The sequence below is a fragment of the Miniopterus natalensis genome, chromosome 3 (assembly GCF_054644295.1).
Source record: "Miniopterus natalensis isolate mMinNat1 chromosome 3, mMinNat1.hap1, whole genome shotgun sequence".
NCBI classification, from domain to species: domain Eukaryota; kingdom Metazoa; phylum Chordata; class Mammalia; order Chiroptera; family Miniopteridae; genus Miniopterus; species Miniopterus natalensis.
The window spans coordinates 63,310,906-63,329,403 of NC_142083.1; the positions used below are offsets into that span (position 1 = coordinate 63,310,906).

The 18,498-nt window shown below is 42.7% G+C and overlaps 1 protein-coding gene across 2 annotated transcripts; it reads right to left on the reverse strand.

The window, feature by feature from the left end:
- Positions 1-3,003: 3,003 nt before the first annotated feature.
- On the reverse strand, positions 3,004-14,890 carry TICAM2 (TIR domain containing adaptor molecule 2). 2 transcript variants are annotated; one of them, XM_016224937.2, is made up of 3 exons: positions 14,817-14,890; positions 7,543-7,655; positions 3,004-4,278 (listed from the first exon to the last, which is right to left on the reverse strand). In XM_016224937.2, the coding sequence occupies exon 3, from the start codon at positions 4,230-4,232 to the stop codon at positions 3,519-3,521; it is 714 nt and encodes a 237-aa protein (XP_016080423.2). In that variant the 5' UTR covers positions 4,233-4,278; positions 7,543-7,655; positions 14,817-14,890; the 3' UTR covers positions 3,004-3,518. The 2 variants fall into 2 exon arrangements, with proteins under 2 accessions (XP_016080423.2, XP_016080425.2); XM_016224939.2 differs by lacking the exon at positions 7,543-7,655.
- Positions 14,891-18,498: the final 3,608 nt, after the last annotated feature.

Genomic DNA, 18,498 nt, shown 5'->3' on the forward strand with positions numbered 1-18,498 from the left:
AGTAGGTCTAGTAGCATAGAGCTGGTATAGTAGCTATGAGGCACTATCTCAGTGCTTCACATATATTTCTTAATCCTCAAAATAACCCTACCAGGAGGGTATTATCTTTATTTTTGGATAAGGACTCTGAACCCAGAAAAGCTAGTTATCTTGATTAAGATCACATTTTAGAGAGGACAGAGTGGGACTCAAACCCAGATGGGCTGACTCCACAGCACTGGCACTGGAGGGGTGAGGGGAAGGAGAGGTGGTGGGAGAAATCCACTCAGGTGCAGGTGGAGAAACTTTTAAAATAATAAAACCAACTCACATTATCCCATGTATAGGCAATTTTCAATAAAGCAGTGATGAAACTGTCTTCCTCACCTGGGTGGATCCCTCCTGCGGCCTTATACGGCTGGGCGCTGTCATGTCTGAATACAGTGCTGACAGTGAAACAATCACGGTACAACCGAGGGGAGCTGGACAGCAACACTGCGGATGACTGAGCTAAGATATGGCAAGGACCTGGAGTTTAAAAATTATTGTGGTAAAATACACACAGAATTTACCATTTTAACCATTCAGTTTAGCGGCATTAAGTACACTCACAATGTTGTGCAACCATCACCGCCACTATCCATTTCCAGAACTTTGTCATCATCCCCAAAGAAACCCTGCAACCATCAAACATGACCCTCCATTCTTCCCTCCCCCAGCTCTGGCCGCCTCTACGCTTCTTTCTCTAGGGTTTGCCTATTTTAGGTACATACGGTATTTGCCCTTTTGTGTTTGGCTTTTTTCCACTTAGCTTAATGATTTCAAGGTTGTATCTATGTTGTAGCGTGTATCAGAATTTTATGCCTTTTTAAGGCGCAATAATATTCCACTGTATGTAAGAACCCACATTTTTAATGACATCTTTGAGGCACCATGTTAGGGGACTTCTTGTTAAGGTGGATGGTAAGTTTACCTTATGGTGTAGGTCATGTGCATTGGGTTTTCAGTTTCCTACAGCTGAGAATCCTGACAACTCAGATTCTTCTGTGAAGCTCCAGGGTGGGTGACAGGCCCACAGAGAACTCAAAACGGGAGCTCTCTAGCACGTGACACGATTTTCCAGAATTTCCCTGAGGGGGTGTGTGTAAACCTAAATCTATGTATGTGCACGTATATATATGCACACAAACACGTGACTAAGCCCCCACCTTTACCTCTTTTCAGCCTCAGTTTAGCTATTTTGATACTGCTTACAACTGTCAAGTTCAACATGTACAGTTACTCAGTACTTAGCATTTTTCATCATAAAATATTGAACTCCAAATAGAGCGAGACATTGTGTGTGGTGCTCTACAGAGGAGTACGGATTGATGCCTCTTTTCAAAATACTTTTCCACAATCTTCAATAGAGTTAGTAACAATCAAGTTTAGTCAAGGGTAAAGAATAAAAACATTTATTTAAGAAATACTTTCCAGCAGCAATTGCTGAGTATGGCAGGCATGAAGAGTGGGCGATTAATGTTTTGTTGGTGTATGAAATTTGAGACACAGGAAGCAGTATGGCAAAAAAAAAGAATACTTACTATTAAAACTGAAAAAGATAGTAAGCCACTATGATAGAAAGGGGGTTGAGGTTAAGAAAATGTCACCGTGCACTGAAAACAATCTCCTCTTTAATAAGTATTAGTATAGAAGGAGCCTAGACTTTCTTGCAAGATTATGGGGGAATGTTCCTCAGGGAAGACTTTGGCTCCTGGTATGAAGGGGTGGACTGCAGAAAGATGTGAGCAGACACTGGGAAGTGGGATAAAGAGAAAGGAAAATCAGGCAGGATGTCTTTGCTCAAGGGTCCCTATAAAAATATATTCTTTAAAATGTAAGCAAGTGTTATTCCTTTTTCTGTGACTATAAAAGTCTAATGGACAGCATGAGGAATGTTGTAAACATATAAGAAAACTCTTTCATTGTAAACATATATAAAGTCTCCTAAAACTATTATATATCACATTACAAAATTCTGGTTTTTGCTTGTTCCCATTTCTGGTTCCTAGTTGTTCACATTCTGGGAGAGAACAAAGGTCTTTACAGACCCATCAGTCCAGTCCTTTTATTTCACAGATAAAGAGGGTAAGCAGCTTGCCTATGGTCACATTCATCCTCAGTGGCAGTGACTGGACTAGGCCCAGGTCTCCGGATCTTCCATTGGCACTTTTTGCATTATAACATGACATGATTCACACCCCACTCCATCCTGGTCTCTGCTTGACTCTCCCTGAATCTCAGCTGGGGCAGAAGGGCTGTCAGGGAAAGGAACAGGTCTGTCTGGGGCTTCTCTGAGTTGCTATGAGTGTGGGACACTAGGAGGTGATAAAACACATCTCCTACTTCTATTTATCCCAACTCTAAATATTGAGAGAGACAGAGACACAGAGAGAGACTACTCTCAACACCTGAGAAATATTTCCTGGATAGAACCCTGTACATGAGAGAAATTTTTAAAGGTTGCCATAAGAGAGGTAACTGATTTTAAAAAAACATCTGGCAGAGGACACACAATCATACACCTTTCAGAAGCTCTGCAAATGAAGCCCTGATTACAGAAGATGACCAACATGGGGAGCTTCGGGCTCTCAGGACATCTCAACCCTGCTCCATGGAGTCTCTGACCACCAGTGGTGGGACTTGCCTCCAAATATGCAAATTCCAGCAGAAAGAAAAATACATTTGACTGGATTCTTTTGAAAAGTCCCACCATTCTCACGTCTATTTCTGATTTCATGTTCATCAGCACTCAACATTCCATATGTTCTATTCTGGCTAACCAGATTTCTGGGTAACAACTGGGTGGATGCTTTATCACAACATTCATGAGGGGTGTCTCAAGGAGGAGGGGTGATCAGATCCCTTGGGCCATTCTTATGCATGTCCTTTGAAAACAAAATTCAGTGAAAATGTTTTTAAATTATTATTATTTCCTAATCCTCAACTGAGCATATGTTTTTATTGATTTCGGGGGGCGGGGGAGAAGGGAGAGAGGGAGAGAGAGAAACATGGATGTGAGAGGAAAAACATCGATCAGGTGCATCCGTATGTGCCTCAGTCAGGGATCAAACACGTAATCTGGGCATGGGCCCTGACTGGGAACGGAACCTGCGGCCTTTGGGTGTATGGGACAACGCTCCAACCACCTGAGCCACCCAGCCAGGGAAAAGTGTTATATATTTAAAATGTCTATCATACAAGTTTTTGTTCAAGGTTCAACACAAAGACTGTGAATTGAGAATATCCTTTGTCATGCTCATGAACTAGGAAAACTGTGACACTAGTGTTCTTGAAACTGACATTCTCGACTTTACTGAAACATCAAAAAGTACCACAATTCTTTGATTGTCCAGCAGAAATTTATCTTCCTCGTGCTCCCTAGGTTCCTATAAGAATAGGATCTGTTTTATTTAAACTTTTCCTGGAAACTGCTTTCTCAAGTGAAGACAAATCATTTGTTTTATGAGACAAGAGCCAGCCATTTGTTCTGCTCCATCTCAGGCAATAAATTGCCTTTGTACCATTTTTCTTGTCTCTTTCCATATAGTTTGCTGTATCTTATACACAGACTCCTGAAAAATTCTTTCTACTTGTGTAGGAAAGCCACGACTATCTTCCTCCAGGGCATTGATGGTCCGCAGAGCAAAGGGAGTCCGTTCCCGGGGTAGGGGACTGTGCCGGGGCCGCATGGGTATAACAGAGTTGTATTTGTGCTGCCTGTTGACTGAGTTCATTAGGGACGTATAGAACTGGAACCTACACCAGGTATCTCTTAAGAAGTTTTCAGTCAACAGTAAGATGGTCCACGCAGACCCATTGACAGCATCATCTAAATTCTGTAAATGCTGCCTGCCGCACGGCATCTCAGCAAAGATGATTCCAGGTTTGATGCCAAAGTCATTCTGGAGCAGATCCTGGACTCTGAGGGCTTCGTCTGTGTCCTCCTCTGCGTGCAGTATCACAAACTTGAAGAACACGTCTTCTTCCGCTTCCTCTTCAGGCCCCCCGTCCCCGCGCGCAGCTCCCCGCTGCTCTCCTGCCGCTGTCTCCACGGTGCCGCTGGGCGCGGCGACATCGCGCAGGGAGACGCTGCGTCTCCCGGACTCTGGCTCAGGACGTCTTTCACTTGTATCCACGCTGTGGCTTTTACCCAGAGAGAGAGAAAGAGGGCAGGGATCTATTTTAGACTTCCCGATACCCATGATAAACATCCAAGTCAGAGGAGAAAAGCTTTATTTCTCAGCATTTCTTTTCATTCTAAAAGAAGAAATAACAGAGAGAAGAACGCTGTAAATGTAATCAAAACATTAAAGATAGAAAGTTGCATTCAACGTGAAAAGCTAAAAAAGATAATATATAGGTCCTAAGAAAAGAAATATCAGATCATTGAGAAACAAAATCACCTGTTTCTTGTGAGCTTCAAAGGGCTACTACAGGTAGTCAAAGATACGTTAAACCGAGGGTCCAGGGGAATATAATAGGAGGCATTTGGAACTTTTAAATGGTACTATATTAGCACTATGAACCTCCAGATTAAAATGAGTTACTTTGGTACTGTAGTGAAGAGGTTCCACACCACTCTATCCATCTGGAGTTAAAATCCAACTCCTCCACTATCAAATTATTATGTAGATTAGAAACATGAAAAGCTAAAGAAACAGAATATTCAAATATTAAGTATAAAATTTATTTTTACATCAAACACAAATACAGTACAGCATGCAAATACCCTAAAGCTGGCCAGCAGGCAGCTCTACTGGCAGCACAAAAAGATCAAAAATGCAAAAATCTCCCTGGTTTGGAGCTTTCTTGTTTGTCTAAGGTCAGGCATCAGTGCTGTCATGGGGCTGGTGGAGAAATTATAAGAAGGGTTATGAAAAGTAAGGAATACTTTTCTCCAGCTAATCCTGGGAATACTGAGTAAAACTATTTATTCCCTTAGGGAAAAATTAACATCTCAGTTTGGAAGTGAAATATAGAAACAAACACTTGTGATTTTCTCATTCTTTTATTTTAAAATTTCTGTGTTCAGAGTGGAAGAATTAGGTCAGCCTGAAAGAAAAGTATTCCATGTGACTCTAATTTAAATAAATGTTCAGATAATGTTGGTAATGTAATTCCAAAATAGGCAGTCACAAGGGGGATTCTTTTATCAAAAGAGAAAATTTAGAATACATGAATATAGAACCCATATTTTAAAATATGGGCCCACACTGTTTATTTTCCAGAGCATTTTTATTTTTTGTTCATGGGCAAAGGCCAGAGTTCAATAAGAAATCAGAATCACATTCACAATGACATAAGTAATACAGCTTCGTATATGAAAATAATTCAGGTTTAGAAGAAACCATTCAGCAAAAATGGTAAAAAATTGTTATGGGAAGAAAAGATAAGAAATCACAGAGAACTTCTTCCTAAGGTATATAAAGAGTGAAAGGGTTTGCTGCCACCTCTGAATAGTGAAGGAATTGTCATCTACTGTCATTTATTATATCTGTACTTCAGGTTCTGACTCCATAGTATATTATGCCAACCGCCAAGAGGTATTCTAGGCATAATAACTCTAAACAGCTATATACATACATACATACATACATACATACCAAATAATAAGAACAAATGAATTTGAACTCTCCTCACCAGTTAGGATTAACTGCTGGCTTTGTTACTGCATTATGAAAAAGGTTTTACTATGCAAAGTTGCAGAAAGAAGGAAGCTTCCCCTGCATAACAAAATAACTGTCAAACCATTCAGAGACATCTATTTACTGTGCCAATTACAACAATCTTCACTATTCATTGAGATAGGTTTGTTAAGGCAACTTAACATCATTGTCTTGATAACTAGCTGCGGCAGGTAAGTGCACTCACACACACATACACACACTGGCAAACACCAGTATACAGACAAATTGCTTTTCCCATTAATTCTAGGACCTCAGAGCTTTCCATATCAGCACACAGAGAACGTCCTCATTCCTATTTATAATGACAATCTTCCAGCATAGGGATGTACTATAACTGTCCCCTGTTCCTGGATGTGTAAGCTGTTTCCAGTTTACTACTATTATGAACACTGCTGCCCCCAAATTTTAACGGCTATTACTGTTACTGAGTATATAACAAAGAAGCTAAAAATTTACACGACAAATGCTTATGCTCTGGCACAGTGCCACTCAAAGTGTAGTCCATGGACAAATTGCTAGTCTCCGAAATTTTTGGTGCCAGTCTATGACAAGATACAGAGATTGTGCCAGGATGTCAAACAACTACAGCAGTTAAGTGTGCTGTTTAGTTCAGCTGACTTTTTTTGCTATAAGACATTCTCAATGAAGAAAGCAGCATGGTTTACTCTCGGTGCATGCTTCTTATATTATAGACAACCACCTTGAATAATGCTCTGGGAGACACAAAGAGAATATGTAATCAATAAAATAAAAATATTAAAGATGAGATAACAGAATTAGATGAGAGGGTAAGCTGTAGACAAATCAAGGACCCAACACCATCAGGGAAAAATAGAAACAGCAAAGAATGAAATATATGAAATCAAAACCGTATCAGTTAAACATGGTGGAAAGGCTTGAAAAAAATCACAGAATATGGACAGGAAAAAGGAAAGAAAATTTAAGCAATTTGAAAAAAAAGACATAGCTATGGAGATTTCTTTTAAAAGGCCAATATAATGAAAACCAATGCATCTGGAAAAAAAATTCAATGAACATAACAAAAAAATTCAAAGATAGAACAGATTCACCACCCTAATCCAATGATCAGTCTTAATGATGACAGCCAGACGTTATATGTCTCCTGATGTAATTCAATATAATACGCAACACAGCACAGTGTAGGACAAGATTTGCTAACGATGTAGACTAAGCACAGAATAGAGAGCCTGGAGTCTGGGGGAAAGGTCCAGCTAGGAGATGTGTATTTGGCATTTATCTGTGTGTAGATTGTATTTTAAACCTAAAGACTATATGAAATTATTAAGGGAATGAGTACAGATAGAAAAGGGAAGTGGATTTCCAACTTGCCAGCCCCCACAATCATGTGAGCAAATTCTTAAAATATATCTCCTCCCTCCCTTCATCTCCCCATCTCTTCCTCTCTCTCTGACGTATTAGTCCTGTTTCTCTGGAGAACCCTAATACCACCTTCTTTAAAAGCTTGTTGCCCTAAAATTAAGAGTTAATTTTTGCGTTTTTAACTTGAGAAGAGAAGCTCCCAAACAGTAAGTCAAATAATCAGTAATAATTTGATAATAGATTACATACATGTATACAATTTTTAAATCTGTCCATGTGTTTACCACAGAAAATGCTTTTGTGTTTAAATCACTGCCTCTGAAATTTAACACATTTAAAATTAAGACCTCTAGTACAGAGCCTGAATCCTCCAGCCTTTGTTTTCTTTCCTATCTAAACAGCACCATCTTGTGGCACATACACATTAAAATCAATGGTTTCTTCACTTGTCAATACATTTCGATGTTATTAATAAATGTTGTTGAAAACTTACTCTGCACCGAGACCTGCTGGGTTTTAGGGCTGTGAAGCCAGGATAAGTAGGACACACTGCACTGGTGCTTCCTTCAGGAGGACAGGTGCTACGAAAGCACTCAGGAAGGGCACCTGCAGCAGGGAACAGCACATGCGTTAGTAAGGCCGAGAAAAAGGTGGACATTTTCCATGCAGTGGAACCAGCATTCACAAAAACACAGGCATCAGAGGGCAAATTCTGTTAGGATCATTTTGCACCAGGTGTTTATGTGGCTCCAGTCCACCTTTATGAGGGCTGGAAGAAGGTAGTGGTGAGAGATAAGACTGGAGAGATAAACAGGATTAGAGAGCTTAAGGGGCCTAGATACTTTGCATCTGATCTCGTTGGCAGATAGAGAGCCCCTGGTAGGTGTTAAGTGGGGGAGTAACAAGACCTGACTTGTTTTAAACAGGTTAAAATGCCTACAGTAAGGAGACTAGGCTAGGAGGCGGTAAGGCCTTCAACTGGGAGAACAATCCGTTGAGAGGCTGGTGCAATAACCTAGTGAGAAAGCAGAGTCCTGACCGAAGGACGTGATAATGAAGACTAAGACATGCAGTAAGTAACAAAGGCGGGCGGGTGGCAGAAAGAAGGATCAGGTGTGCCTCCCAAGCCTGAGCCTCGCGTAACTTGGTGGTGTTGCCATTCTCCAAGATGGGGGGTGTGTGTGTGACTAATTAATCCAGTTTGGGATATAGGGAGGGTGGGGTCCCCGTAACCTAGAAGAGGAGCTGTCCAGGCGGCACTTACATAGGCACTTACATGCTCAGGAGAGCATCTTTATGTATGGGGGATAAAAGTTGGGTGCTAGCTCCCGTAAGGAACTGAGAAACTGTAGAAAGAAAGGAGAGGTGAGACAGAAGCAGGGCCTGAGGGCATCCTGAGGAGGAGGGGCCCACAAAGGAGAGGAAGGAGCAGAAGGAAAATCAGGCACTGATCGGATCGGTATCTGGAGCCAGAGGAGGGCGTGCGCCCAGCAGGGGCCAGAGTCCACTTTTAGCACCTGGAGGTGTGTGGGAGCAGCTACAGAGCAAGGGTGGGAGCCCCACACCAGATGCAGGGTGCTGGAGTCTAAGGAAGCGGGGGCCTGAGCAGGGGGAAAGCTCAGCTAAGAGGGAAAGGACAGGCCAATAGCTACAAATGAACGCAGGGTCCGGAGAGGATTTCATTGAGAGAAGTGATACCAGGAACGCCTAGAAACAGAGGCAATTTGCTGGGAGAAAGGATGAAAGGCATGGGTGGGAGCTTCTGAAGGCTGAGCTGTCATCCCGTCAGTCATCAGGCAGTTCTCTCTCTCTGCAGCTTCCCCTTTCCCTAGGAAAGCAGAGAAGCCACGCAGTTCCTGAGTGTGCTAGGTCATGGGGACAATGTTCGTGACAAACACTGCCGATAAGGTGCTGACCTGTGGACTCTGGGTTTTACCTCCTGCGGAGAAGGTGAACGCACTTCTGTTTTTATGAGGGATAGTTGCATTATCTTGGAAGAGAGCATACTGCCATTACGATTGTTGTCTGGAAGTTTCGGTAAGGAAAGAAGGGGGTGTGGACGTGAAGTCATCAAAGGGGTACTCCTGCAGATTTGCTCATGCAAAATTGATTCCAACTTCCTTTCAGTGTACCTTCCTGAACTTCCTGTACACAAGTACTAAAAGCTCTATTTCCCAGACTCCCCTGAAGCTAGGGTTGAAGATGTAAGTTAGGTTCTGCCAGTCAGGTGTGCTTGCACGTCTGGGTGAAATATGAAGGCAGGCACAGCGTGAGGCCGCTATGTGGCTGGTTAAGACGCTAGCAGAGTTGGTGTAATTCAGGAACTGGCAGCTTCCTGATTTGGCAGGTTTCCTGGTTGTGGCAAAGGCCCCAGAAACACTAGGCCAATGCTGCTAGGTGGTGCTAGGAGCTTTCCCTAGAAACTCAACCTGGAGTCTAGCTCTTCAACTTTCCTGATGAGACTGTAAATCTTATAATACCTTCTAATGCATACCTCTCTGCCTCAACTAGCTAGAGTAGATTCTGTTCTCTGCAACTAACTTGTGATTGGTACAGCATCCAAATTCACGACAAGGAGTTACAGCAGGTCAGCAGCAAAACATGGCCTGCCGCCTGGTTTTGTAAATATAGCTGTATAGGAAGACAGCCACGCGCACTTATTTATGTACTGTCTGTGGCTAATTTCATGCTACAGAGGCAGAGTTGAGTAGTTACTAAAGAAACCATATGGCCCATAAAGCTGACGATATTTACTATCCGGCCCTTTCCAGAAAAAGTCTGCCAACCCCAGGACGACAGCATGGGAGTGCCATGATTCCAGGACATGACAGGACAGACCTGTGTCCTCCAGACAAGGAACATGTGGACTTGCCTTTCACTTCACGCTGAAAATACCCTTTAAATCCCAACTAGGGTAATCAATACTTTCAGGAATAGGTGGAATCTGAATCCATCCTGATTTTATACTGAAATAACATTATTACGTATCAGTTGTCATTTATTTTCTTCTTTTGGAGGTTGCACAGAATCTATAAGGATGGCAAAGGCCCAGTATAAATAAAAGAATTAGAAAATATTACCTATTGATACTTATTTATAGTCTAAGTAAACCAGCGCCTGTATTTTTCATGAGGTACCAGAGCTTGTATTAGAAAGGTTAGAGTTATGGGCTCCACAGGAGTGTAGTACGCTGTATCTTCCCTTCAAGGCACTAAACACGACTACATTTAATTAACAGCGTGTATGATTATCTGCTCAGTTTCTCTTTTTTCCCACTGGTAGGCTATAAATTAGACTGTAAAATCTACTAGAACAATGACCAAATCTGTCTTGTACACCACTATATCCCCAGAGTCTCGCACATAGTAACCACTCAAAAACACCTTCAGAATGAATGAATGAGACAATTCCAAATATGACTAACATAGTTTTTGAGGTTTAGAGAGATAGCCAAATAGATAGCTCTTTATCATCTGTATTATATAAATTACTGACTCAATCAGAATAGGACTAGTCAATCCAAATATATCTTGTTGGATTTTTTAAATGAGCGATTATGTTGCATTTCTGAAAATTAAGTGAATATAAATACGGTGCATGCATTTCAAGGCACAGCTCAAGGATCGTATTTGGCAGAAAACATTTTCTTTTATTGTCAGGTTAAGTACTCCCCCCCTGGACACCCATAATATCCTGCTCACATCTCTTATAATATGTATTGCACAGCACTCTTAACTTGTCTTCCTTGGTAGCCTGGGCGGTAGCTTCCACCTCATTTTCCCAGAATACTCCATCAAGGTGAATGGCATCATCACTTGCCTGGTATGACAGCCAGAAACCTGAGGCATCACTGACCCCCCTCCCTCTCCTACATTTTCACTTCCAGCTGCCACCATGTCCTGTCTATTCAACCTCCAAAATACATTTCCGATTGCTCCACTTTCCCTCTCTACCACATCTTCACTCTAGATAAGTATCTCTCCCCTAGTCCACTACACTGCTTCCTAACTGGTCTCCTTTGTCCACTCTGCTCAATCTAATCCTTTCTCCACTCAGCAGCCACAAGGATCTTTTAAACACATACATCTGATCAAGTTACTCCCATTTGCTTGTTACCCAGCAATGGCTTTCTACTGCTCTTAGAATAAAAATTTCTTACTATGGTCAATGCTGCCCTGTATCTAACTCCTTCAGCTCCAACCTCATCTCCTACCTCTCTCCCCTTTTTTCTTCCAGCTCCCTGCACATGGGTTTTTCTTTCAGATCCTCCAATTTGCTCAGCTTTCTCTTGTCACAGGATCAATGAAGACATTTTACTGCAATTTTGAAGTATGAGTTATATCACTGTATTTTTTTATTACTAACAGAGTGTCATGGGCTAGCCAAAATTCCACTGAAGGTAAACAATCAGAAAGTCCAAAAGCTGGGGAAGAGCAACAACATAATAGAATTCAATCGTATTAAATCATTGAAAACATTTATGAATGTTATGAATAATTTAATGGCATGAGAAAATGCTTCCATAATAATAAGTGAAAAAATGTAGAATATTAAATAGGATATACAGTATGATCTCAGCTTTGTAAAACAAACTAGAGTAGATTAGAAAAAAAGCACAGCAAAAAGGTAACATTGGTTATCTGTGTTCGGCAGGTGTGTGAATGTATGTATAACTATAAATATCCTTTTTCTACAATAATACAATCTAAAAAATTGTTCTCTAGGTTTTGTATTTTAAACAGAGATCATGTTCACTTGGTGCCCATATAAGTCTATTCCTTATGAGCCACACCTGCACATTCCTGATGGGTGTGGCCCATCTCCAGGTTTAACTCTGACCTCTTGTTTTCTATCTATATGCAAAATTTCCAAGAGTCTGGGTTTGCTAACTCTAAACCAAAATGGGATTCTCCAATATTCTCCTTAATTACAAGCACCACAGAGCAGTATCCTCTCCATAGTACCCAAAACAGGTCCTTGAACAAGTAGACATTTAATTACTTGAAAACAAACACACACACGTGCTTGTGTGCACACACACACACTCACACACCTGCTTCGACCAGGTAAAAAAGCAAAAATACACAAACAGACCTTCCCTGGGCACCTGCTTTTTCATCTGTGAAGCCTGTCTCTTGGCTCAGCTGCTGGGAAGCTCCAGGTGCTGGGTGCTCTCTAGTTCACACAGACAGAAGCTTGTGGCACATGTTTTGATTCTAACTTCCCGCCTGGCTTCCTTTTAATCCTCCTACTCTTCTCTTTGATCTACATTCCAAATCCACTTATTTTTAAAATTTTATTTAATCTTCCATTGCACATATTTATTCAAGCATCCCAATTCTGAAACAACAATTCTTTTCCTTTTCTAAAAGAAGGTAGAGTAATACATATACTACTGATAACATCACAGAACAAGTTCCTTGGGATTAAAATGATAAATAAGCATTATAAATTAAATAGTCTCTTTATTCCCCAACAGCTTTTCCTAAAGATAAAAATATTGTTTTTCATTTCCATTCCCATATATTTTAAAAAGAGAAGTAAATTTTGCTGTAAAATCTTGATATTCTGATGTCTGCTTAGTCCCTACACTTAAAAAACTTGTATAATATTTTCTGAACAAAAGTGACTTCATTTTTCTTTTCCATTTAAATTACCAGTTACCGGTACCATTCAGAAAGTCTCCAAATCAGAGACCACTGCTTCCTACTGAAGCAAAGGAGCTGATTAAAATCATTATTGCATATTCTTTTCTGTAAACTGGGTGGTATTTTTCTTTCATTTTCTATATTTAAAAATGAGAACTGGCACTAAAGGGAAAATCTTCTCCCAACCAGGAAGAACATTTTATAAAAACACAGAATTCAAGGGCGGACTGTATATCTTATCAAAATGAGGCTCAAGAGAAAGATGGTTGTGCATTTTAACATTAGAGAGTCCTAGCAACCGGCAGCTTCATGGAATACCAGTATTTAACAGCAACCCACCTGAGGGGCAGTAACAAAAAGTGTTACAAAAGGACTCTGGCAGGAATCGCTGAGATAGAGCATTTCAGCTGGGAAGTGAGGGAAGTGAAGGTGCACAGCCCATGACGGTCGAGCAAAGGCCCAGGGCAGGCAAAGGGAATCGCCGCAAGATCAGGGTCCCTACAGTGGAGTAAGCAAGGGAGAGGGAGAGGATGAGGTCAGAGAAAGAGTCCGTCAGGGGTTAGGTCACACAGGGCTTTGAAGCCATTGTAAGAGTTTGATTTTCATGACTGTGATAAGTAGCCACCAACAGGTTTTGAAGGGAAGTGAAAACTGATTATATTTGAAAAAAGTCACTGCTATTTGTAGAAAGATTGTAGAGGAACAGGGGCGGAAGCAAGGAGAGTAAATCGGAGACTTCACAGTCATCTAGGTAAGACAGACTGTAGTTTGCATGAGAAAGGGAGTAAGATGTGGTCAGACCAGACCTCTTTTCAAGGCAGAGTCAATGGAATTTGCTGGATGGTTGGATGCAGGGTCGGAGCTAAAAAGAAGCACCAAGGATGATTCCTAGAGTTTCAGTCTGGCTGAAGGACGGTAACGTTCACCGAGGGGAAATCAGAAGGGAGGCCTGGGTGGTTGTGGTGTCCGTCATTCTGAACAGACCCCATTTAAATGCCTATTAGACCTCCAGGCAGAGGTGGTGAGTCAACAGCTGGATGTGTGCATCTGGCGCCCAGGAGAAGCAAAGCTAGAGATAAAAATTTGGAAGCTTTACGTTTCCGGATGTTATTCACAGCCATGGACTATGGCTTGGGATAGAAATTGCCTTGGGATAAAGTACGGCTGGAAGGAAAATGGCCCACACTGAGTGGTTTGGGGGAGGAGAAGCTGCAGACGCAGGAGCACCAGCAGGTGGAAGGGAAAGCAGGAGACAGCGGCGACCAGGCAGCCAAACCAAGCGAGCATTTCGAGGAGCAGGAGGGCACCGTCGACCGCCTGTCGTAAGAAGTGAAAGCTATGCGTGGACACTGGATTCCACAGGTGACAAGGGGCCGATGGAGACAAAACGCCCAGAGGAGAGGGCAGAAGAGGCCTCAAGTCGTTTAAAGAAGGTTGCTTTTAAAAATTCATCTTTATTGCTGAAAGTATTCAGATGCTCCCCCCCCCCCTTTTTGGTGGTTGTTTAAATAAGAGAGAAAAGAAATGGGGGAGTCCTAGAAGAGGATGTTTGGTCTGGGGGAGGGGGGAATTCTTTAAAGACCAGGTTTATCAGCTGACTCGTATTTGTGAAACGAATTAATGAAAATGCCCTGAGGAGCAAATGATTCCACAGTATAAAGGTGGTGTATATTTAAGTGTCACACAGCTGGAACGAGTAGCCTTCCCTGTGCTTCAAAAGGAAGTAAGACAGTATTCTACCCCGGCTCCTCTCCAGCTGCTTACATATAAAAGAGTTGCTTAATCCGTTTATAACCAACACACTATTTAAAGTGTTAAAATAGATCATATTTTAAAGACCCCCCTCCCCCCCCATTTTTAAAATTTTACTGCCAGGGAAAACTGGAGAGGTCCTCACTAATATAATACTGAAAACTAGCTCACAGCTGCCTGCCCAAATGGTTTTTATCCAAATTAGCTTTTGGGCAAGAGGCCAAATAAGACAACCCAAACCGTGAGCAGTCTGTGCCGGGCTGAGGCTCGCGCAGAACCTTTAAGCCGGTTAAGACGCTGGGCTATTTGCCTAAGGCTCGGAGGTTTCTTTAAAAAAAATGGGTTTTCCAGTCAAAGTGAAACTTACAAGAACAGTAGAAAGTTGCGTGGATTTTCCCATCAGAGGGCACCGCGTGGCTGAAAGGACGGCGCCGCGCCCGCCGTGCGCCCCCGGAGCGGGCCGCGCGCTCCCCACGCGGGGCCGGGCTCGCCGGGGAGCCGCGCGCGGCCGCCGGGCCCCAGCCCACCCGCGCGGGCGGCGCCCCCGGCGCCCTACTTGCCTGGGAGGAGTGCGGGCCACGCCCGGCCCGGCCTCAGTTTCTTTCGTCTTCGTCTCCGGGTGCGCGGCTTCCCCTGGGCGCTCGGAGGGCGCCGCGTCCCGTCCCGACCCGCCCCGAGTCCCGCGCCCACAGCCCGGCGCTCGGCCGAGGCGGGCGCGCGGAAGTCGCGGCGCCGCGGAGTCCCCACCCCTCGGAGGCTCGCCGACACTTAACCCTTGGAGGCCGGCGGCGCGCCCCGCCGCTCCCCGGGGCTGCTCGGGTCCCGGACGCAGCGCCGCGGGCCGGGCGGAGGCTCTCACGCGGCTGGACGTCGGCGCGGACGCGTGAGCCGGCGGTGCGGGGGCGCAGGAGGGGAAATGGGAGCTCTCGCCCAGGCGACTGTGGGCGCTCCCAGCGCTGCGCCTGCTTCTGCTTCTGCGGCTTCTTCTTCTTTTGTCCCCAGAAGCCCCGACTCTGAGGCTGGGGAGTGCGGGGCGGGGGATTGGGGATGGGGGGCCCCACTGCACCTGTGCCTTACAGCGCTGGGTGCTGGGATGGGTCTGCAGCCGTCGCTTCCGCCTTCCCCGCACCCGGCTCTGAGCCCCGAAGTAACGCCAAATACTTGCTCCTACCAGATCCACCCTCTCCTCCTAGACGGGCGCCCCTAAACTCCAAAGGAAGGTAATAAATCGTCTTACCCAGACACACACACACAGCCTGGACCTTTCCCGAGGTACAGCGACTCCCCTGGCCTTCCAAGATGGTCCCTTGGCGGTTCCTTGCCCTCTGGGGCTCTCTCACTGAACCGTGCTGCAGTCACCCCCATCCCTGGCCAGGGACGCATAGCGTATCACCCCTTCCCCCGCAAAGCCACCTTTCTCAGGTTCCTTTTCCACAATCGAGATAGACTGCGACTTCACTGAATATTAAGAACAAAAAGAGGAATCAAGTGAAAGAAGCATAAATAACCTTGTGTCAATTTAAGAAACATCCAAACCTGTGAGAATTTTTATGAGTTTGAGCCACACTGACACTTGCCCGGAAGCAAAATCACAACAGCTATTCTCTATGCTCCAGAGAATAGCAGTATTGCACCTTATTTTATACATTACAATCAAAAGAAGAGGCATAAGGGGATTATATGAAATTCATTGGTGATAGATTAGAAAATCTCTGGGATTGAATAAAAAAACGAACAGACACATACTTTTACATAGGTGGGTATAAGATAGTTAACAACACAATAACAATGAGGGGCTCTGTGGTCTTCTGGTCTGGTGGAAAATTGTGCCCTGGAAAAAGGAAATTATCCTGACATTCCAAAGGTATGTATGTTATCCTGGATTCAAAAATACAATAAGTCAGACTCAGTTAAGGTAAAGATGGACCTTGGCCAAGAAAGACACCAGCCCAGGACATGACTACCTGCCGTGACCTGTTCTTAGTTAGAAAGTCTTAATTTCAGACCATCCTATGTGGTTACTTTTACGCAGGCCTCCCTTGAGCTGTCAGGTTTAGTATGTGGTCCATTTTTTGCTCACACTTATAAAGCCAAATATTTGATCCTACCATATCTACTTTAGGCTCTCAATCCTACTCATATCCTAAGAACCCAGTTCAAAAATAGCCCCCCCCAGCCCTCCCCTTCTCTTTTCTCAGGCAGTCCCTACTCTGTCACAGGTAGAGCTGAGAGCTACTTCCTGCTCCTCTGCTGCCACCCAACAGCAGGATGGGCCACTGAAGGTGAGCACTGGCAGGCGGAGAAACGGGGCAGAACAATTCATTACCCTGACAGCTGGTTTCCTCTCACTCCACTTCCCAACAATTCTGTTTCAACTTTTCAGGCAAACAGTGGCCTTATTACTAAATTCAAATGATACTTTTGTTGCCTCCATTTCCCCTGAGAGTCTTTGGCAACTGACAAAGTTGACTATTGTCTCCTCCAAATACTGTATTTTCTTGATGTCAACCACCCCATGCCGCTTTTATGCTCGCTAAACTTGTTAAAATTCTTTCAGTCTCCTCTGCCTGTTCCTCTCACAACCCTTCAAATCAGTGCTTTTCACTTTTTTTTCATTGCAATACTACTAATAGCAAGTGCCATAAACATTTCCCCATTCACCACCCACATCCCATGCACAAATAAAACTAAAGGTAATAATGTCAAGGGCAAATTCACTTGAAGTTTTCCACTTTATGTCTCAAATTGCTCTAATTTTTGCATTGTTCTTCATATTCACATGTTGTACTAAGAAAATATTTTAAATTGGTTATGAGTTTCATTACTTAAATTTTCTACCCAAATTATTAAGTATACATTTCAAGAAAGTGTACTGATAATGTATGTCACAAATATTTGGTGTCTTCTACACTAGAGATATAGTGTGAACAAGACACACGTGGTCCCGAGTCCTCACGGAGATTTCACAATCTAGTCCAGGAGACAGACAATAGACATGTAAACAAGTAAGAAAATTTCAGGTCCATTCGTTATCAAGGAAATAAAAGAGTAAAGTGGGAAGGAGTGTTAATTAAATCAGAGAAGAGATGGCTTCTCTGACATGTAAAATGTTTTCCCTGTGGCTTCCCAGCCCTATAACCCTTGACATTAAATGCCGGTGTTTCCAAGGTCTCGATCCTCTGTCCTCTTTAGCTTACTCCACCATTTCCCTGGATACCTTACATATGCCCAGCAGACTCACACATAAATCAGTAAGAGTAAAAATGATTTGAACAGGATTAATGAACTTGACATGCTTGACATACATAGATTATGGCATCCAATACAATTTTAAGATACATGCTCGTTTCAGGTACACATGGAACATTAACATCAGATATTAACAAAATTAGTCTATATTTTTCGCCATAGGGAAAATATCAATAAAGAAAAATTAAAACAAATCAAGATTGAAATAACGGAGTATGTTCTCTCACCAACTAGGTATTAGTCTGAAAACCAGAAAGATAACTAGAAAAGCCTCTACATGTTTGGAAATCAAAAGACATTTAAAAATAACCCATGGTTCAAAAATAAAGCACAACAGAAATCATGAAATGTTATCTGAATGTTACTAAAAAATACTTTTATCAGTATTTGTGGCACATAGCTAAAAATCTAATGAGATCAGAATGTCTAGTCTTAAATGCACATAGAAAACAAAGCCAGAGAATCAACTATCTAAACATCCACATCAAGACATTAGAAAAACACAGAAAATAAAATTCAAATAAAAAGAAATAATAAAAATAAGACCAGAAAATAGGGAAAAATTAACAGGATCAACAAGAACAAAAGACAGTTCTTTGAAAAGACTAAAAAATTAATAAACTACTGGTGAAACTACTTAGAAAAGACACACTACTAGAAATAAAAAGGAAACATCACTACAGATCCCAAGACATTGAAAAGGTAAAAGATAACTCCAATAAATTTAGATGAAATGAGGTGGGAGACAGTTTATATGTGTCTTGCTTGGTATGCCAAGAATGCAAGACCCTGACTGCTCT